At 42.2% G+C, this 23,221-nt stretch overlaps 1 protein-coding gene across 9 annotated transcripts; it reads right to left on the bottom strand.

The window, feature by feature from the left end:
• Nucleotides 1–916: 916 nt before the first annotated feature.
• Nucleotides 917–10,833, bottom strand: LOC132395237 (fucolectin-like). Of its 9 annotated transcripts, none has more exons than XM_059971536.1 (5): nt 10,700–10,833; nt 9,822–9,910; nt 8,987–9,272; nt 4,141–4,313; nt 917–1,384 (listed from the first exon to the last, which is right to left on the bottom strand). In XM_059971536.1, the coding sequence occupies exons 2-4, from the start codon at nt 9,886–9,888 to the stop codon at nt 4,154–4,156; spliced, it is 513 nt and encodes a 170-aa protein (XP_059827519.1). In that variant the 5' UTR covers nt 9,889–9,910; nt 10,700–10,833; the 3' UTR covers nt 917–1,384; nt 4,141–4,153. The 9 variants fall into 9 exon arrangements, with proteins under 9 accessions (XP_059827519.1, XP_059827522.1, XP_059827524.1 ...); XM_059971539.1 differs by having other exon boundaries at nt 9,822–9,889; nt 10,689–10,805; XM_059971541.1 differs by having other exon boundaries at nt 8,987–9,269; nt 10,689–10,804.
• Between the last annotated feature and the right edge of the window lie 12,388 nt (nt 10,834–23,221).

The following is a 23,221-nucleotide window of genomic DNA, read 5'->3' as shown; positions in this document are numbered from 1 at the left end:
TGAAAAGTGGGACAACATTAGCCACTCTCCAATCTTCAGGAACTGATCCTGAATCTAAGGAACATTGGAAAATGATTACCAATGCATCCGCAATTTCCTGAGCCACCTCTTTTAAAACCCTCGGATGCAGACCATCTGGACCCGGGGTGTGTGGCTCTATCTGGTAACTAAGTTGTTCTTGTTTTTATTATCCTGTGGTATTTTATATGGACAGTTCATTTGGATTGCCCTATCTGTAATAATGAATGTTCGTAATATAATTTGTAGAACTGCTATTCTAAAACTGGATCAGGCTTGTACTTATAAACAGGCAAGACACCAACATCTGCAGATTATGTCTTGCTTGTGATTGGACTTATTGTCGGGTGCGTGAGAGAGAGAGAGAGCGGGGGAGAGGGGGAGAGGGGGAGAGGGGGGGAGAGGGGGAGGGAGGGGGAGGGGGAGGGGGAGGGGGAAAGGGAGAGAGGGAGAGGGAGAGGGAGAGGGAGAGGGAGAGGGAGAGGGAGAGGGAGAGGGAGAGGGAGAGGGAGAGGGAGAGGGAGAGAGAGAGAGGGAGAGAGAGAGAGGGAGAGGGAGAGAGAGAGAGGGAGAGAGAGAGAGAGAGAGAGAGTGAGAGAGAGAGAGAGAACACGAACCACCTGGTCCTGTATTTGCCTTCTTCACAACTGACTCAACCTGGAGGTTCACCTTTAGGGTATTCTACACAAGAACTCCCAAGTTCCTTTGAATCTCTGCATTTTGAATTCTCTCCCCAGCACAATGATAGTCATGGAATTTACTGTACTGGATGAAGGATAACCTCCCTACAACAGAGGCTGATCCACCATCTCTGTCACCCACCACCCACTGCACTGGTTGGTTAATGTTTCATGATTGGTGTACAAGGAGAGAAGAGCTCGAGACAGGGTTTGCAGAAACAGTTTTGCTGTTTTATTTAGACAGAGGTTGCATAGTTAGGGGATTATACACATGCTCAGAATGAGGGAGGACTGGTACAGGCTGCATGAAGTGATCCGAACACTGGACATCAAAGGCCTCGAAGGTCTTGCAGCAACCCTGGCCTGGACGTACCGGAGGTTTGACAGTCCAACGGCTTTCCCAGGGAAACATTGCAGGGCAAGCAGTGCAGTGGCAGACAAGGCTCCCTCTATCCATCCCTGCTCAGGCGTTGAGTGTGCCCGTACCGGCTTTCTGTCCACGTGTTTTTTCTGGTCTCTCCAGTCCCACACCAACAACCGCTAACATTCACTCTAGGCTGGGTTACACAATCCCCGGTTGGCAAACATGAAGACTGCTGCTTGAAGCGGGGTTCGACCGGAATGTCCCAGGACACAAAGCAGGATCCATCTGGGTCGGTGGCACAAGCCAGAAGCGCAAGATCATTCTAGAATGAGAAGCACAGTTAATATCAGAAGTTCCTGTTACATTGGGTGCAGCGCAATGGGTACCTGGTTATAGAGCATCATCCTTGCAAGGAAGTACCAGCCAATGATTGGTTACAATTCCAGACAGAGAAGAGTTAAATTGTACCACAGAGGCAAAATACAAAGGGGTGAAGAATGCAGGACTGAATTTAAATGCCCATAGCATTTGGAATAAGGTGGACATAATTACAGATTTGTCAGTATGACATTGATGGCATCACTGAGTTGTGGCTGAAAGAAGGCCATAGTTGGGAGCTTAACAGCAAAGGATATACCTTGTATCAAAAGGATAGGCAGGAAGGCATGGCCGGTGGTGTGGATCTGTCAGTAAGAGATTGAATTACATCTTTAGAAAGAGGTGACATAGGATCAGAGAATATCGATTTTCTGTGGATGGAATTAAGAAACTGCAAGAGTTAAAAAATACAATAGAGGAATCATACATAGAATCATATACAGGATACAAGTTTTCAGTTATATAAAGAATAAAAGGGAGGTGAGAGTTGTTATTGGACCACTGGAAGATGATGCTGGTGAGGTAATAATGGGGGACAAAGAAATGGCAGATGAACTTAATAAGTATTTTGTTTCAGTCTTTACTGTGGAAACACTAGCTGTATGCCAGAGGTCTGTGAGTGTCAAGGAGCAGGAGTGGGTGCCATTGCTATTATAAAAGAAAAAGTGCCAGGCAAATAAAGAACTCTTATGGTGGATAAATCATCTGGGCCAGATGAACTACAGCCCGGAATCCTGAATGATGTTGCTGAAGAGATAACGGATGCATTGGTCATGATCATTCAAGAATGACTTGATTCTGGTGTGGTCCCAGAGGACTGAAATGTCATTCCATGCTTTAAGAACAGAGAAAAGCAAAAGAAAGGAGATTATTGGCCAGTTAGCCTGACCTCAGAGGGTGGAAAAGCATTGGATCCTATTTTTAGGGATGAAGTTTCAGAGTACTTGGAGACTAATAGTAAAATAAGTCAACATCAACATAGTTTCTTTGAAGGGAAATCTTGCCTAACAACTCTGTTAGAACTTTTTGAGGAAGGAACACCCAGGATGGACAAAGGAGAGGCAGTGGATGTTATTTACTTAGATTTTCAGAAGCATTTGATTAGGTGCTTCACATGAGGCTGCTTAACAAGTTAAAATCCTATGGCGTTACAGGAAAGATACTGGCATGGATAGCAGAATGGCTGACAGGCAGGAGGCAGTGAGTGGGAATAAAAGGGGTCTTTTCTGGTTGGCTACCAGTGACTAGTAGTGTTCCTCAGGGGTCAGTATTGGGATTGCTGCTTTTCACATTGTTTGTCGATGATTTGAATATTGGTAATGATGGCTTTGTGGCAAAGTTCGCGGGTGATACGATGAAAGTTGGAGTGACAGATACTGCTGAGGAAGCATTATGAGTGCAGCAGGACATAGACAAATTGGAAGAATGGGTAGAAAATTGGCAGTGTTGGGAAATGTATGATCATGCACTTTGGTAAAAGGAACAACATTGCAGACTATTATCTAAATTGGGATTCAATTTTGAACATCAGGGTACAAAGGGACTTAGGAGTCCTTGTGCAAGACTCCCAGAAGGTTAACGTACAGGTTGAGCCAGTGGTAAAGAAGGCAGATGCACTGTTAGCATTCATTTCTAGGGGAATAGAATATTAAAGCAAGGAGATAATGTTGAGCCTTTATAAGACACTAGTCAGGCTGCACTTGGAGTATTGGCAACAGTTTTGAGTCTTTTTTCTCAGAAAGGATGTACAGTATTATCATTGGAGAGAGTCCCGAGGAGGTTCATGAGAGTGATTCCGGGAATGAAGGGGTTAACATAAGTGGGGCATTTGGCAGCTTTGGGCCTGTACTCACTGGAATTTAGAAGAATGCATAGGGTTCTCACTGAAACTTACCAAATGTTGGAAGGACTAGATAAGGTGAATATGGAGAGGATGTTTCCTCTGGTGGGGTATCCAGAACTAAAGGGTACATCCTCAAAATTGAGGGGTCACATTTTAGAAGAGGAATTTTTCTAGCCCGAGAGTAGTGAATCTGGGGAATGCTCTGCCACAGACTGCAGTGGGGGGCAGGTCGGTGGGTATGCTTAAAGTGGAAGTTGATAGATTTGTAATTGGTCGGGGCATCAAGGGGTGTGCTGAAATGGCAGGTGTCTGAGGTTGAATGGGATCCGGGATCAGCCATGATGAAATGACAGAGTGAAATTGATGGACTGAATGGCCTAATCCTGTTCTTATGTCTTACATTTTCATGGTCATTCCCCCACCCCAACCCATCATTCCTCTGGTTACCGTGATGGAACCAGGGTCTCCTCAGTTACCACGCTGTCCTCAACATGTCCAAAACGGGGACAACCGGCTCGGGATACATAGGATACAAGGTACTCGAGTTGGCGAGGGAAGAGGGGAAAGGAGTAGGGTTTGTGACCCTGATTGTGGGGAAGGTGGCTATGAAAGCGACTGACTGCCTCTAACGCAGCAGGGCTCCACAATTAAGAAGCATTTTGTGACTCAGCTACAGACAGTCAGGTTCGATCCTGCAAGAGGGAGAATGGAGGGGAGGGAGGATGGACAGGAAGAGAGCTGGCAGGAGCTATAGGTTAGGCTGGGTGCGAGACGAGGGGATGGTGTGAGGGACAGTGAAGTGATTATTACAATGGGAATGAGGGTGAGCAGTGTGCACTGTGGTGATCTGTACTCACATTATGAGTTGGATCAATGGGGTTCGTGCACCCCGAAAGCCTCCACCTCACACAGAGTGAGGGAGCTCCGACACCGCGGCAGGAAGATGTTTATGTACCGACCGTGAACACCAGCAGGTTTGCAGTAAAAGTTAACAGTCTGTCCGGAGGGCATGGAGTTAATCCTTGCACATCTGAGATACGGGGGATGGAGAAAATGGAGAGGGAGAAAGTGGGAAGGAGAAAGAGAGGGACAGATAGAGGGGAAGAGAGAGAAGGGGGAGAGAGTATGAGATAGAGGGAGGGAGAGAGGGAGGGAGAGAGGGGGAGGGGAGAAAGCGATTGACATTAGATGAATCTGGCACACTGATAAGAGGATAAAAGAGGTCTTGAATCTTAGCAGACTTCAAACACCAACAATAAGTTACACAGCTCAGTCCTTAATTGAGCTACTGGACTGTCCGTCTCCCCGTACTGTTCAAACTCCCCACCCCAACCTTCTCCATTCTAGAAAGAATAATCCCACGAGGGTACATCTGCATATGGGGAGATTCTGCCGCCGTCACACAGTTTGGAAACCGGCCCTTCGGCCCAACTCCTCCATGCCAGTAATTTTGCCCACGGAGCTAGTCTTATTTGTCTCCATTTGGCCCATATCATGCTAACCTTGCCTGCGTACCCGTCTGAGAATCTTTGAAATGCAGCATATGTATTAACCTCGAACACTTCATAGAACATAGAGGAGTACAGCAGGGATACAGGCCATTCAGCCCACAATGTTATGCTGAACCAGCTCAAACTCACCAAACACGAAACCTCCTGCTTACAGCATGTCCATATCCGAGAATCTTCCTTATGTCCAGGTGCCTATCCAAAGGTCTCTTAAAAGCATCTAATGTATTTGCCTCTAACACTATACTAGACAGTGCATCCCAACCTGAGTAAAAAATCTTACCTATCATATTCCCTTTGAACCTACCCCCTCTCTGCTTCAAAGCACACCCTCTGGTTTTAGACAACTCAACCCTGGGAAACAAATACATTCTGTCTCTCATTATCTTGTAAACTTCTGTCAGATCTCCCCGCAGCCTCCCACACTCCAGAGAAAAGAAACCAAATTCCAGCCTCCCGAGACAGCATATCCCCTCTAAACCAGGCAGCATCCTGGCTGCCGGCGGTGGTGGAGGCGGATACGATAGGGTCTTTAAGAGACTCCTGGATATGTATATGGAGCTTGGAAAAATAGAGGGCTATGGGTAGGCCGTGGTAATTTCTAAGAGAGGACATGTCCGGCACAGCTTTGTGGGCCGAAGGGCCTGTATTGGGCTGTAGGTTTTCCATGTTCTATGTTTTATTCTGGTAAACCTCTTCTGCACCCTCTCCAAAGCCTCAACAGGGGTGATCAGAACTGTGCACATTACTGCAGAGGTGATCTAACCAGAGCTTCATAAAGTTGCAAAACAACGTCCTGACCATTGCATTCAATGACTCAACTCATTAAACCAAGCATTCCGTAAGCCTTCTAAATCACCTTATCCACCTGAGCAGCCACTTTCAATGAGATATGAACTTGGATTCCAAGATCTTTCTGCTCAGCAACAATGATTTTGCCCTTAACGGTGTTCAGTCTCCTTGCACCTGCCCTGCCACCCTGCAACACCTCTCATTTAAACTCCATTTGCCATTGGGTTAAACTCCATCTGCCAATTCTCAGCCAATATCTGAAGCTAATTTATATTGTGCTGTATTCTTTACCAGTCTTCTACAGCATCTACAAGTCCACCAATCATTGTATCATCCACAAATTCACTATCCAACCCAACAACATATTCATCCAGCTCATTTAAATACATCAACAGCAGAGTCCCAGCACAGATCCCTGTGGAACTCCACTAAGTACAGACCTCCAGCTCGAGTAAGTCCCTTTACCCACTACCCTCTGTCTTCTATGCATAAGCCAGTTCTGAACCCAAATGTTCAATTCTCCACTGATCCCATGTATCTTAATCTTCTTTTTCAATCTTTTTATTATTATTAATATTAACATAATAAAATTGATACATAGATAATGGGATTACAAACATACACTTTTCAACTGAACATGAAAGAATACATAAGCAATAGTTACAGTATAAATTTCTCAAATCATGGATGATACAAGTAACCAATAAACAAGGCAAACCTAGGTATATCATAATATATATTTTTAAAAAAACAGAAAAAAGAAAAAGAAAAAAAAATATGCAAAAAAAACTAATCTAATGATCAAATAACTAATAAGAAAAAAATGAAAAAACAAAAAAGGGAAAAAGAAAAAATGAAAAAAGGGCTGTTTATAATATCTAACAAAAATACAAAATCATCAGTGTCGTCAACTCCGATCCTCTCAACATATGTAAAATCGAAACTGGAAAAACAAATAGGCTTGGAACAGGGTCCTATTACATCATATGAAAATATTGAATAAATGGTCTCCATACCTTTTCAAATTTAATAGAAGTATCAAATACAACACTTGTAATTTTTTCTAAATTTAAACATAACATAGTTTGAGAAAACCAATGAAATACAGTAGGAGGATTAATTTCTTTCCAATTCAACAAAATAGATCTTCTAGCCATTAATGTAAGAAATGCAATCATTCAACAAGCAGAAGAGGATAAATGGAGTGAGTCCATCATTGGTAAACCAAAAATTGCAGTAATAGGATGAGGTTGTAAATCAATGTTCAATACCGTGGAAATAATATCGAAAATGCCTTTCCAATATGAGTTAAAGACACTATCTCAGAATGACATCTATCACAAATAGGATTTATATAGGAATAAAAATGAGCCAATTTATCCTTGGACATATGAGCCCTATGCACAACCTTAAACTGTATTAATGAGTGTTTAGCACATATAGATGATGTATTAACTGATCTCTTATTTAGTTAGGGATTAAAATCACAAAAAACTATAAGGACTTATTTAAGGTTAATTTTTTTACCCCTAATCCATCAGATTAAATGTTTGTTTACTAAATGGTCACCAGTATCTTTATCTCTGATAGGTCAGATTAATGCTATTAAGATGGTTATTTTACCCAAGTTTTTATATATATTTCAAGCGGTACCAATTTTTATTCTGAAATCTTTTTTTGCTAATGTTGATTCAAAAATTTCCTCATTTATATGGCAGAATAAAAATCCTAGATTAGGTAAAAAATATTTACAGAAGGCAAGGAAGGAAGGTGGATTGGCATTGCCTAATTTTAGATTTTATTATTGGGCAGTCACTATCCGATATTTGATATGTTGGTTAAACGATTGGGATTTATCTTAATCTTCTGGTTTGCTTCCCATGAGGGACTTTGTCTAACATCTTACTAAAATCCACGTAGAGGATGTCCACTGCCTACCCTCATCAATCTGCCTCTTCACCTTGATGAAAAACTCAAACAAATTGGTAAGGCCAATCTGCCACACAGAAACCCAAGCTGGCTCTCCCTAACTAGAGCATGGGTTTCCAAATGCTCATGTAGCCTATCCCTAAGAAATTTTCTCCAGCAATTTCCCTACAACTGACATGAGACTCACCAGACTGCAGATTTCCCCATGTTCCCTTCTTAAATAGAGGAACAACTTTAGCCACTGACCAGTCCTTCAGGACCTCGCCAATGGCTAAAGAGGACAAAAAAATACTGATCAAAGGCCCAACAATCTTGTCTCATGCCTCCTTCAAAAACCTGAGGTAAATCCCATCAGGCCCTAAGGACTTATCCACCTTCATAGTCGTTAGGAGGCCCAACACTTCCTCCTTCTTGACCTCTAAATGCCCTAACATATTTATACACCCAGCACTGATCTCCTGGTCCTCCACATCCTTTTCATTGAAAATGCTGAAGCAATGTACTCATTAAGTACTTCACTCACATTCCCCCTTCACCCAGTGAAAAGTCAGTCACTTGGCCAGGCTCATTACCCAACACCACCTTCTTTCACTGGACCATGCACATTGATTTAAGAAGCCTTCCTGGATACACTTAACAAATTCAGCCCCATCCAAAACTCTTTCACTAAGAAATTCCCAGTTTATATTAGGGAAGTTGAAATCCCCCAGGACAACAATCCTATTATTTTTAAGTATTTTCTTTAATCTGATTACATATTTGTTCCTCAGTGTCCCGGTGGCTATGAGGGGGTCTGTTGTGCATTCCCATCATTTTCTCCAGCAGTTCCTTCTGCTTCTGTGTGAAAAGGTAACACCTGAATAACCTTAAAACATTCCCCTCTCACCTCAAAACCTTGCCCTTTGGTTTCCCACTCCCCTACACTGTGAGAACCACTGTGACTATTTGATTTATCTACACCCTTTGTGAGTGTATATACCAGTATAAGGTTATGGAAATTGAAAGGCCAAATAAAATAGATGTGGAGAGGATGTTTCCTATACTAAGGGAGTCGAAAACTAGAGGGCACAGCCTCAGAACGGAGAGACATCTATTTAGAACAAAGATAAGAAGGAATTTCTTTAGCCAGAGTGTAATGAATCTCTGAAATTCATTTCCACAGAATGCCATCGATGTCCGGCCACTGGGTATATTTGAGGCGAGGTTGATAGGTTCTGGATTAGTCAGGGTGTCAAAAGTTACAGGGAGAAGGTAGGAGTGTAGGGTTGAGAGGGAAGTAGAACAGCCATGATGGAATAATGGAGATCCCCAACGGGCCAGATGGCCTAATTCTGCCCCAATATGGTATGATTTTACTCCCAGCTTCCTTCACTCGAGGGAAAACATATGATCTGTTGTGATGGGTGGGTGGTGCAAGTAGGCTGTGGATGTAGGAAGTGCCGGGCTATGGAGGGACAGCTCCTCTCTCACTCACAGGGTGTTGCTGTTGCCGTTGTTCTCCAGAGTGTCCCCGATCCGGATCTCGGCTCCGTTGAGCCTACCACATCTCCTCGACTTCGCGCTGGTGATGCTGACCACGTAAACGCGGTAATGATTTTCCAGATCCACTCTCCACCATGGGCGCGATTGCCGTCTGGTGCGGCTGCAGGAAGAGTGCCGAAACCGACTGTCCTTGTTTCCATCGATGGCGTTGCTCGCGTCTGCAAAGTGCGCGCCCGTGGTCGACTGGGTCGCCCGAACTCCAGCGATTACATTTCCTGCTACACAAGCCTCACGTTAGATATGACATAGACAGGCCACCGGTCGCAGGTCACAACGTCCGAATGTCTGGATACGTATCCCAGTCTGAGACACTGAGTGAAAAGCTGTCTGCATCTCACAGTTCTCAATGTCTGCACTCCCTGTTGCATCGTACCTTCTCCAAATCTGGAGATGTTACAAATTGTTCCCTCTAATAAACCGTAGAACACAGGGCAGTACCGAGCAGGAACAAACCCTTCGGCCCACGATGACGTGCCTGCTTCCACTACTACGGCAAGTTACCCATTCTCGGCACTTACACACTATTTGTAAAAAAAAGGTCTTTAATCTTTCCCCCTTTTCCCTAACTAAAAAGCATGCCCTCTGCAGTTTAACATTTCTCCCCGGTGAAAAGATTCGGACCATCTAGACTATATATAACTGTGATAATTTTGCAAACCCCTATCATATCTCCGTTCAGATTCTGAGACTCTAGGGAGAACAAGCCAAGTTTGTCCAGCCTTTCCTGGCAGCTCATCGACTCTAATCCAGACAGTGGAAGGTCTTACCTTGTGACTTCGTGCAGGGAATTTTCGCACAGAGAGTGGCGAACAGTAGCAGGAAACAGGACTTCATCCTATAGGAATCCAGAGATGGGCTGTGATTCACAGAGAGGACAGTCATAGTTGTACAATATTGGAATAGACCCTTCGGCCCAGCTTGCCCATGCTGACCAAGTTATCTACTTGAGGTAGAGGAATGAAGTAATACTGAGTGGAACAGCCCTTCAGACCAAGTGGTCCATGCCACATCCTCCGTACTACTCCCAAATACTCCTGTCCATCCATAACCCTCTGAGCGAGGGGCAGAATGTATGCATCCTGCTCCAGGCTTCATTCACAGGTCCCAGGATCCCATTACCACTTAGAAAGTGAACGATCCTCACCATCTGCCGGCTGGTTCCTTCGTGGGACTACAAGACCGTAAGTCATACCGTACGGACAGAATTAGATCATTTAGACAAACAAGTCTGCTCTGTCATTCCATCATGGCTGGTTTATTATCCTTCGTAACCCCATTCTCCTGCCCTCTCCCTGAAACCTTTTGAGGTCTTTACTGATGAAGAACTGAACAACCTCCATTTTAAATGTAACCAATGACTTGGCCTCCTTAGATGTCTTTGGCAATGAATTCCACAGATTCACCACTATCTGGCTAAAGAAATTCCTCTAATTCTCTGATCTAAAGGGATGTCCCTCTATTCTGAGGCTGGGCTGCTGTCTGCATGACCTGGTCACCGAGTATTTCTCCTCTGGAGAATTCCCTTCTTCTCTGCAAAATTAGCCCCACAGTTCCCCAGTCACTCCACTCATACACTGGGCCCTTACAGCTGAGCGTCCATCTGCAGTTGTGAACGACTCTGTAAAAATGCTCACCCTTTAATTACCTGGGTAATGGTACTGCTCAGATTGGATTTCTGGGAGCAGTAAAAGTTGCTCACCTACCGCAAATCTCCACCAGAGCTGAGGAATTCTCCTTGGTCACATTTTATATCGAGTCAGCCCAGGGACGGTTCGGTGCCCACTGGTCAAATGGTGGCCAGAACAAGCTTTCGATTGGCTGAAAGATAATGCCATTTTGTCAGCTTTGGGCTACCGAAACATTGAGTAAAAGACACATGGAAGGAGAGGGGAAGTGCAGTGTTCGGCGACCGTTACTCGCCCAGAGTGAGGAAAGAGAAAACGGTCGACTGGAAAGGGGAAGTATGGAGAGGGTGTGAGCTCTGTCCCCTCTCACCCCGGGGTATGTGAGGGGATAACTTCACTTTACTTCACTCGACCCATCACTAAGCTGTTCCCACGGCCTGTGGACTCTGTTTCAAAAACACTTCCTCTCATATTCTCTACATTAATTGTTAATTATTATTATTATTGTTGTATTTTTATTTTTCTCAGCTCAAGCTGCTAAAATCTGAGGTACAGGCATGCAGAGCCAAGAAGACACTTTTCCCAATTGCTAGGAACTTTCAGACGATTCTAGAGGAGTTTGTAATTGTAGCTTTCTGGAAATTTACATAAATATTGTTGTGTGGGCCTAATGTTTAATGCTATTGTGTAGTGTCTTAGAGATGCTATCAGTTGTAGATATAACCATTGAGACAATGAATAACCCATTCATTTTCGATAGCCTTTCAACTTCCCTATTTTAATTCAGCATATTACTAGTGCTCTTCACTTATTGATTTCTGTATGTTGTGTGTGTTTGGAATGGCGATACAGTAAATTGTTCTTGCTTGTTTATCCGGTAAATCCGGTTGGTTGCTATGGATTTTCCTATCTGTAATAATGGATCAGTCGTAATATAATTTGTAAGGCTCTGACTCTGAAACTGGATTGGGCTGGTATTTATAGCAAGGTATGGTTTCTAGTTGGCCGGCTGGTGGCGTAGTGGCATCAGCACTGGATGATGGTCCCTAGTTTGAATCCAGCCTGCACCATCCAGCACGCTAACCATCCGTGCTGGGTTAAGAGCTGGTGATCTTTAAAAAAAAACTCACCCGGCAGATGGCAATGGCAAACCACTGCTGTAACTTGCCTCGCACACAGTTTTCCAATATATCGGAGTGACGTGGAAGGAAATCGTCCACTAACTGGAAAATTCTGGATGCGACATACCTTTCCTTTACCTGGTTCTGAATTGCTACAAGAACCCTTCTGTTTCTGGGAAGAGGTTTCTAACTCTGAGCCAGGTACTCGTTTGACACTTTCTTGTCAACATCCAATCTGCTCATATCATTGGCATGTCTTCTATGGATTTCCGTGCTCTTCCATTGGTTAACTTTTCCTTCAACTGCAATAATTTCTTCATTTTTTTCTGGGCTGTGCTTTCATCTTGTGTACTGTTGTGTACTTCTTATCAGAATTGCATATGCTCGCATAGAGTTTTTGTTGATGAAAATATATCCTCAGAAGTTTCATCTGACTGTTGTCTGTGTTTTAGGTCTGTTATTCCTTGTTGTTATTATTATTATTATTATTATTATTATTTCTTTTATTCTTTTTGTATTTGCTAGAAATTTGCTAGAGTCCTTTGTGACATAACATATCCCCTCAAAATCCTAAAGAAGTAAACCAGCACATATCCTCTCTTCCTGATTGCATCAAAGTATTGGGTGTGGAGAGATCCTCTGAGACTGGTCTACTGCCCACCTCTTCCAGGGTCCCCACACCATCTTGTCTTTACCATCGTCAGCTGTTGGTCTTCACAAAAGTTCAAAGTTTAAAGTAAATTTATTATCAAAATACATTATATCACCATTTACAACACTGAGATTCATTTGCTTGTGGGCACTCACAGTAAATACAAGAGCACTTTGATCGGTTGTATCATTGCCTGGCGCAGAGCCTCGAAAGCACAGGATCTAAAGAGGCTGCTGAAGGTTGTAAGCTCCATCATGGACACATGAGTGAGGACATCTTCAAGAGATGATTCCTCAAAAAGGGGGCATCACTATTAAGGTTCTCACCATCTGGAATATTCCCTCTCTTGTTACTACTATGAGAAGCCTGAAGATGCACACAATGTTTTAGAAACAGCATTTTCCTCTCTGCCAATCTTTGAACAGTCAGTAAACCCATGAATACTGCCTCACTACTCCACTTTTGCACTATTTAAAACCATAAGACATAGGACCAGAATTAGGCCATTCGGTCCATTGAGTATGCTCCTCTATTTCATCATGTTAATCCAGTTCGTGTTCAAACCCATTTTTCTGCTTTGTCCCCATAACCTTTCACGCTTTGACTAATCAAAACCTATCAACCTCTACCTGAAGAGCACCCAGTAACATGGCCTCCACAGCCCCCTGTGGCAACAAATTCCAGATTCATCACTCTCTGGCTAAAGAAATTCCTCCCCACTCTACCTTGAGTCTGTGTCTTCTTGCCCTAGACTCCCCACTATAGGAAGCATCCTCTCCGTGTCCTCTCCATCTAGACCCTTCTACATTCGATAGTTGTCAATGAGATCCCCCTCATTCTTCTATAAATATGTAAATAATTATATCTGTGATTTTGTAAGTTAGGGTAATGTTTATGTATTCGTACCAGCATTTTACTGAAATCTTATACGTACTTGCTATCCAATACGTGCAAGGCCATGGTGTCACCTATTGAAAGCTGCCAGGACAGAGGCGTCAGAGACGGTGTGCTCCACTGGGGATGCTGTGGCACAGCGTTCAGGCTGGGTCAGTGCTGCCCCCAGTGTTCGCTCAGCGAAGACAAGCTATATTGAGGCCGTCTGCAGATTTTGGCGCATTGAATAACCCAAGTTTACAGTTTCATTGCATGGTTGTATGTTATATGGCTGCAGTTTTCTCTCTTATACTTGCCATGTGTGCTTCCTTGCTGTGTATGACAGTTTCTAACTATGTTTTGCACTTTGGCCCCGGAGTAATGCTGTCTCATCTGGCTGCATTCATGAGTATTCATGTATGGTTCAATAATAATTCAGTTTGAATTAAATTGAAAAACAACAAATTTGATGATATATATCACTGATAATAATTCTGATTCTGATTCAATATCAAATGTTCACATCCAACTTCAGAACATTGAGCCCAACAACGGCAGCAGACACACTTAAGCTCTACTGAACACTGAGAGAGGGTGGGAAGCCCAGACTGCTCCAGTCAGGCAGAAGATGCCATGCCTCTGTTCTGACCGTATGGCACTACTCTGAGAGGAAAGGGGCCCACTGTTCTGGTCAACATTCATTATCACTGAAACACATTCTCTGGTTATGGAATTATTCCAGTTCCTGCAGGGACCAAAGGAGATAAAAATTCAAGTTCAAGTTTATTGTTGTTGCAGCCACATGTGCCTATGTTATAAATGACATGAAAATCAACCATTGGCAGCAACAGTAGCACATAACATTACAAATGCAATTAACATAAATTAACATGCAATAATAACAGGGTTGCCATGATGGGAGATTTTATTTTCCCCAATATTAACTGCATCTCCCCAGAACAAGGGGTTTAGATGGGGTGGAATTTGTTAGGTGTGTTCAGCAAGGTTTCTTGACACAATATGCAGATAAGCCTACAAGAGGAGAGGCTGTACTTGATCTGGTATTGGGAAATGAACCCGCTCAGGTGTCAGGTCTCCCAGTGGGGGAGCATTTTGGAGAAAGTGATTACAATTCTATCTCCTTTACCATAGCATTAGAAATACAGAAACATATGAAACCTACAGCCAAATACAGGCTCTTCGGCCCACAAAGTTGTGCCAAACATGTCCCTACCTTAAAAATTACTGGGCTTACCTATAGCCCTCTATTTTACTAAGCTCCATGCACCTATTCAAAAGTCTCTTAAAAGACCCTATCGTATCCGCCTCCACCACTGTTGTTGGCAGCCCATTCCATGCACTCACCACTCTCCGAGTAAAAAACTTACCCCTGACATCTCCTCTGTACCTACTCCCCAGCAGTTTAAACCTGTGTTCTCTAGTGGCAACCATTTCAGCCCTGGGAAAAAGCCTCTGACTATCCACATGATCAATGCCTCTCATCACCTTGTACACCTCTATCGGGTCACCACTCATCCTCCTTCACTCCAAGGAGAAAAGGCCGAGTTCACTCAACCTATTCTCATAAGGCATGCTCCCCAATCCAGGCAACATCCTGGTAAATCTCCTCTGCACCCTTTCTATGGCTTCCACATCTTTCCTGTGGTGAGGCAACCAGAACTGAGCACAGTACTCCAAGTGGGGTCTGACCAGGGTCCTAAATAGTTGCAACATTACCTGTCAGCTCCTAAATTCAATTCCATGATTAATGAAGGCTAATACACCGTCTGCCTTCCTAATGGCAGTGTCAACCTGCACAGCTGCTTTGAGCATCCTATGGACTCGGACCCCAAGATCCCTCTCATCCCCCACACTGCTAAGAGTCTTACCATCAATACTATATTCTGCCATTATATTTGACCTACCAAAATGAACCACCTCACACTTATCTGGGCTGAGCTCCATCTGCCATTGGAGAGGGATAAGAACAGAAAAGATAAGGGTTTAATTGAAGTAAGCAGAAGTATGAAGTTATCAAAAGGAACTTGGATGCATAAATTGGGAGCAGATGTTCTCAGGGAAATGTTTGGCAGAAATATGGCAAATGTTCAGATGATATTTGTGTGACATTCTTCATAAGTATGTTCCAATGAAATAGGGAAAGTATGGTGGGGTACAGGAACCGTGGTGTACGATGGCTGTTGAAAATCTCGTCAAGAAGAAAAGAAATGCTTATGAAAGGTTAAAAAAAAACAAGGCAATGATAGTGATCTAGAAAATTATAAGGCTAGCAGGAAGGAGTTTAAGAGTGAAATTAGGAGAACCAGAATGGGCCATGAGAAGGCCTTGACGGACAGGATTAGGAAAACTCCAGGAGATTCTACAAGTATGTGAAGGGCAAGAGGATAAGCTGTGAGAGAATAGGACCAATTAAGTGTGACAGTGGAAAAGTGTGTATGGAAACAGAGGCGATGGCAAAGGTACTAAATGAATAGTTTGCTTCAAATTACGGAAAAGAACCTTGGCAATTGTAGGGTTGACTTAGAGCGGACTGAAAAGCTTGAGCATGTAGATATTAAGAAAGAGGATGTGCTGGAGCTTTTGGAAAGCATCAAGTTGGATAAGTCACCTGGACCGGATGAGATGTACCCCAGGCTACTGTGGGAGGTGAGGGAGGAGATTACTGAGCCTCTGGCAATGATTTTTGCATCACCAATGGGGATGGGAGAGGTTCCGGAGGATTGGAGGTCAGATAATCTCCTATTTAGCTAAGTTTATGAAACAGACAAAAGCAGAGTTAGGTAAGATTTCCAAACAAATTAAAGACCTGGATAATAGTTATGCAATCTCTCCTAACACTGATTTATTCAAACAAAGAGTTGAACTCCAATCATAATATAATTTATTATTAACTTATCCTATTGAAAGAAATTTGCTTAAATTGAAAAGTCAATTTTATGTGTTTGGAGCTGGAGCTGAATGAACTTTGGATCATTCGGGAGGCAGAGGCAGAAATAGACAGGAGTTTCAGGGAGATAGTCACCCCTAGGAGTCAGAAGCCATAGGATAGTGAGGGATAAAATTGGTCCCTTATAGAATCAGAGTGGATAGCTATGTGTGGAGCCAAAAGAGATGGGGGAGATTTTGAACAATTCCTTTTCTTCGGTATTCACTAAGGAGAAGGATATTGAATTGTGTAAGGCAAGGGAAACAAGTAGGGAAGTTATGGAAACTATGAAGATTAAAGAGGAGTAAGTACTGGTGCTTTTAAGGAATATAAAAGTGGTGAAATCTCCAGATACTGACAGGATCCCTGATGTTCCCTAGGACCTTGAGGGAGGTTAGTGTAGAAATAGCAGGGGCTTTGACAGAAATATTTCAAATGTCATTAGAAACGGGGATGGTGCCGGAGGATTGGTGTATTGCTCATGTGGTTCCATTGTTTAAAAAGGGTTCTAAGAGTAAACATAGCAATTAGAGGCCTGTCAGTTGGACATCAGTGGTGGGTAAATTAATGGAAAGTATTCTTTGAGATGGTATATATAATTATCTGGATAGACAGGGTCTGATTAGGAACAGTGAACATGGATTTGTGCGTGGAAGGTCATGGTCATGTTTGACAAATCTTATTGAACTTTTTGAAGAGATTACGAGGAAAGTTGATGAGGGTAAAGCAGTGGATGTTGTCTATATGGACTTTAGTAAGGCCTTTGACAAGGTTCCACACGGAAGGTTAGTAAGGAAGGTTCAATCATTGGGTATTAATACTGAAGTAGTAAAATGGATTCAACAGTGGCTGGATGGGAGATGCCAGAGAGTAGTGGTGGATAACTGTTTGTCAGGTTGGAGGCTGGTGACTAGTGGTATGCCTCTGGGATCTGTACTGGGTCCAGTGTTGTTTGTCAGATACATTAATGATCTGGATGATGGGGTGGTAAATTGGATTAGTAAGTATGCAGATGATACTAAGATAGCTGGTGTTGTGGATAATGAAGTAGGTTTTCAAAGCTTGCAGAGAGATTTAGACAAGTTAGAAGAGTGGGCTGAGCGATGGCAGATGGAGTTTAATGCTGATAAGTGTGAGGTGCTACATTTTGGTAGGAATAATCAAAACAGGACATACATGGTAAATGGTAGGAATGCAGTAGAACAGAGTGATCTAGGAATAATGGTGCATAGTTCCCTGAACGTGGAATCTCATGTGGATAGGGTGGTGATGAAAGCTTTTGATATGCTGGCCTTTATAAATCAGAACATTGAGTATAGAAGTTGGGATGTCATGTTAAAGTTGTACAAGGCATTGGTAAGGCCAAATTTGGAGTATTGTGTACAGTTCTGGTCACCGAATTATAGGAAAGATGTCAACAAATTAGAGAGAGTACAGAGGAGATTTACTAGAATGTTACCTGGGTTTCAGCACCTAAGTTACAGGGAAAGATTGAACAAGTTAGGTCTTTATTCGTTGGAGCATAGAAGGTTGAGGGGGGACTTGATAGAGGTATTTAAAATTATGAGGGGGATAGATAGAGATAACGCAGATAGGCTTTTTCCACTGAGAGTAGGGGAGATTCAAACAAGAGGACATGAGTTGAGGGTTAAGGGGTAAAAGTTTAAGGGTAACACGAGGGGGAAATTCTTTACTCAGAGTGGTAGCTGTGTGGAACGAGCTTCCAGTAGAAGTGGTAGAGGCAGGTTCGATATTGTCATTTAAAGTAAAATTGGATAGATATATGGACAGGAAAGGAATGGAGGGTTATGGGTTGAGTGCATGTCAGTGGGACTAGGTGAGAGTAAGCGTTTGGCATTGACTAGAAGGGCTGAGATGGCCTGTTTCTGTGCTGTAATTGTTATATGGTTATATGGTTTATATAACTAAAAACACATAACATATATTAACAGCCCAATAATACATTCTTCAATTAGGCAGAGCAAGACCTCCAACTTTTAAAAAAAAATTTGTAAATGATATTTACCAGTTCTTAGTCTTTTATTATTCCAAACAAAAGATGAAATAATAAAGTCAACCTGATCAAAAAACTTCTTAGTTAAATAAATAGGGATATTTTAAAATACATATAAAAATGTTGGTAAAATCATCATTTTAACTGCATGAATTTGACCAGCTAACGAAAGTGTAAGTGGTTTCCATGTACAAAATAATTTCTTCATAAAATCCACTAAAGGAATCAAAATAGCTTTATAAAAGGTCTTTATGATTTTTTGTAATAATAATACTTAAATATTTAAATGAGTCCGTAACTCTAAAAGGAATGTCATCATATATAGAAGCAGAATCATTTAGGGGAAATAATTCACTTATATAAAGGTTTGGTTTATATCCTGAAAACTTTCCAAAATCGTTTAATAGTTTCAATAAACTTGGAATGGATTCTTCAGGATTCAAAATATAAACTAAGAGACCGTCAGCATAAAGGGAGATCTCATGAGCAATCCCATTTATGAGAATTACATGGATATCTTTAGCTTCACGAAGTGCAAGAGCCAAGGGTTCCAACACTAAATTAAACAACAAAGGACTTAACGGACATCCTTGTCTCGTACCCCGCGAAAGCTGAAAAAAAGGAGAACTGCAATTATTAATAACAGTAGAAATAGGGCTTTTATGTATTATTCTGATCCACTTATTAAAATTAATACCAAAACCGAATTTCTCTAAAACATTAAATAAGTATTTCCATTCAACTCTGTCAAATGCCTTTTCAGCATCGAGAGACAACACATTGAGGAGTCTTAGAAAAGGATGAATATATAACATTTAACAGTCTCAAAACATTAGAGAAGGAATAATGGCCCTTTACAAAACCTGTTTAGTCTTGAGATAATTTTAGCTTTTAAGTTCTCCAGCAGATTAGCCACTATATTTGAAAGAATTTTAGCATCCACATTTAATAATGAAATATGCCTATATGAAGCTTAGTCAGTAGGGTCTTTATCTTTCATCAGAATTAAAGAAATAGAAGTTTCATAAAATGTGGGAGGAAACTCTGCTATCAAAAAAGAATCTTTATGTCACAATGTGGAGGGGCAAGGGTGTTGGAGGAGGACCCAAATACTTTTTGTAAATTTAACTAGAGTTTATTACTATTTACAAGGAGAGTTGTGACACAAGGATAGAACAAAGGAAAATCAAGGAGAACAAGGAGGAAATAGGAATAGGCATAATGGATGAGGACTCATGCCCGGGACAAGGCTGGGACTCAGGTTCAGGGAGCCAGGACTCGGAACATGGAACTCCAGAAACACAGAACACAGAGCTGCGATCCCTCCTTGGGACAGGACATAAACCAGGGCTTTACACAGAGTCAGGACCCCTCCTTGGGGACAGGACATAGGGCCAGGACTCATACACGGAACACAAATGACAGTCCATTCGAGTAGCGGAAAACGGACTGTCTACTGAGTTGGATATGATATGAGATGACAAAACAACGACAGTCCATTCGAGTAGCGGCAAATGGCCTGCCTACTGAGTTGGATACGAGACAACACAACAACGGACGGTACTATAACTGGGCTCAGATTTGCTCCAAGCAGTGGGAGCTCTTGACTCACCCTAGCGGGTTAACCTTGCCCGGACCCACTCTAGCAAGGGAAGGTGGCTTGCTGGCACTTGCTTTGGGGGAAGACTTGGCTAGATGGCTTTGGCTCGCGGTGACTTTGTTAATGCTCTCGCATCGAACGGCTGAAGTCAGAGACTTATAAACTGCTGGTTTGGTCGAGAGTAAATTGCCTTTAATAACCAAGCCTGAGGGACATGGGAAAACAGGGTATTAAAGAGAAACAAGGAATCAGTGGTCCAGATCATAACACAAGCTAGGTAAATTTAAAGGGAACTCAATCCGGACCATGACACTTTAAGCATTTCCAACATATATGGAGAAAACAATTTTTCAAAATTTTATAAAATCCTACAGAATAACCATCCAGTCCAGGAGCTTTACCAGTCTGCATTGAAAAAATAGCTTTCTGAATTTCACTTTCAGTAGTAGGAGCATCAAGAGTCTGTTGAGCTTCAACAGAAATTTGAGGAAAATCAATCTTTGTAATGTTACGTACCCCGTAACTGGGTGTCAGACCAGCAGAGAGAGAAGAATCCATTTGAGTCTGGTGGTACTATATTGAAAAGGGTTTTTGTTAATAAAATAAGCAAAACAATACCAATAATGCAAATATACATATAAAACAAGTTAGCAGTAATAAACCTAAAAGTGTAGGAATAATAATGTAATAATAAACAAGCCCTATCAACATCTAGGGGTAAATGAATTGTCATAGAAAAGTATAAAGTTCAGTTCAGTTCATGAGTGCTGAGGTAGTTATGCTTGTTGTGTTGTAATCGTTGGAGAGAGAGAGAGGAAGCGAGGGGTAACAGCTACAGCAGCCAAACCTTCCTGTGGCTTTCTTAATCTGTCGTATTGCTGTGGTCATTCAGTTATGACCCCTCTGATCTTCAGCCAGACCATTCCTCTGTGGTGGACTCGTCACTCTGGCATGAGTGGACACACACACAAGTCCCCACTGGCCCTGCTGTAACACTGTGAGTTTTACTGACCGATCTCCTGGTTCGGTCTCTGAAGCCTCCACCTTCCTGAGGGTTCACAACACTCAATCAGTGTCCACTGGTGTGTCTGAAGGGTGTCTCTCCAGACCTCTCTTTTTATCCCTACTAACGGGGTCTCAGCTATCCACCAATTCTGAATGACTGTGTCCATCAAATCAGGCCATTCCTGCAGTCTCCTGAGGAATGTTAATGAGCAAAGTAACATCCTTGTAATGTAAGTAAATAATCCAGGAAGAGTCATAATAAATCAACAGTCTCTCTCTCTCTTATCTGTAGCAAATGTTCGTGCCTGTGTTTCCTCTCTCTCTCTCAGCAGCATAGCAACAGTAATAGTTCATGGTTCTCGGGGGGGGAGACGGGTAACTCTGCACCCCATTGTCCATCAGACCTGTTCATCACTCATAACAGTAAGAAGGCATTCATTTTAGAAGAATCAACTGGAAACTGAGATTTATAAAGTTCAATGTAAAAGTCTTGAAAAATTTTATTAATATCTTCATAATTCCATGCTAATCTACCATCTCCCTTACAAATTTTTAAAATTTGTCTTTTAGCTCTAGCTGCTTTTAATTGAGATGCTAATAGCTTATTATTTTTATCTCCATATAACCATATAATCATATAACAATTACAGTACAGAAACAGCCCATCTCAGCACTTCTAGTCTGTGCTGAATGCTTAATCTCACCTAATCCCACTGACCCACACTCAGCCCATAACCCTCAATTCCTTTCCTGTCCATATACCTATCCAATTTTGCTTTAAATGACAATACTGAACCTACCTCTACAACTTCTACTGGAAGCTCATTCCACACAGCTACCACTCTCTGAGTAAAGAAATTCCCCCTCATGTTACCCTTAAACTTTTGCTCCCTAAGTCTCAATTCATGTCCTCTTGTTTGAATCTCCCCTACTCTCAATGGAAAAAGCCTATCCACGTCAACTCTATCTATCCCCCTCATAATTTTAAATACCTCTATCAAGTCCCCCCTCAACCTTCTATGCTCCAATGAATAAAGACCTAACTTGTTCAATCTTTCCCTGTAACTTAGGGCTGAAACCCTGGTAACATTCTAGTAAATCTCCTCTGTACTCTCTCTAATTTGTTGACATCTTTCCTATAATTCGGTGACCAGAACTGTACACAATACTCCAAATTTGGCCTTACCAATGCCTTGTACAATTTTAACATGACATCCCAACTTCTATACTTCTATGTTCTGATTTATAAAGGCCAGCATATCAAAGGCTTTCATCACCACCCTATCCACATGAGATTCCACGTTCAGGGAACTATGCACCATTATTCCTAGATCACTCTATTCTACTGCATTCCTCAATGTCCTACCATTTACCATGTATGTCCTGTTTTGATTAGTCCTACCAAAATGTAGCACCTCACACTTATCAGCATTAAACTCCATCTGCCATCGCTCAGCCCACTCTTCTAACTGGCCTAAATCTCTCTGCAAGCTTTGAAAACCTACTTCATTATCCACAACACCAGCTATCTTAGTATCATCTGCATACTTACTAATCCAATTTACCACCCCATCATCCAGATTATTAATGTATCTGACAAACAACACTGGACCCAGTACAGATCCCTGAGGCATACCACTAGTCACCAGCCTCCAACCTGACAAACAGTTATCCACCACTACTCTCTGGCATCTCCCAATCTCCCATCCAGCCACTGTTGAATCCATTTTACTACTTCAATATTAATACCTAACGATTGAACCTTCCTAACTAACCTTCTGTGCGGAACCTTGTCAAAGGCCTTACTGAAGTCCATATAGACAACATCCACTGCTTCACCCTCGTCAACTTTCCTCGTAATCTCTTCAAAAAGTTCAATAAGATTTGTCAAACATGACCATGACCTTCCACGCACAAATCCATGTTGACTGTTCCTAATCAGACCCTGTCTATCCAGATAATTATATATACCAACTCAAAGAATACTTTCCATTAATTTACCCACCACTGACGTCCAACTGACAGGCCTCTAATTGCTATGTTTACTCTTAGAACCCTTTTTAAACAATGGAACCACATGAGCAATACACCAATCCTCCGGCACCATCCCCGTTTCTAATGACATTTGAAATATTTCTGTCAAAGCCCCTGCTATTTCTACACTAACCTCCCTCAAGGTCCTAGGGAACATCAGGGATCCTGTCAGTATCTGGAGATTTCACCACTTTTATATTCCTTAAAAGCACCAGTACTTACTCCTCTTTAATCTTCATAGTTTCCATAACTTCCCTACTTGTTTCCCTTACCTTACACAATTCAATATCCTTCTC

This window comes from Hypanus sabinus, chromosome 6, assembly GCF_030144855.1.
Source record: "Hypanus sabinus isolate sHypSab1 chromosome 6, sHypSab1.hap1, whole genome shotgun sequence".
Taxonomy (NCBI): domain Eukaryota; kingdom Metazoa; phylum Chordata; class Chondrichthyes; order Myliobatiformes; family Dasyatidae; genus Hypanus; species Hypanus sabinus.
This window is presented reverse-complemented; position numbering and strand designations above follow the sequence as displayed.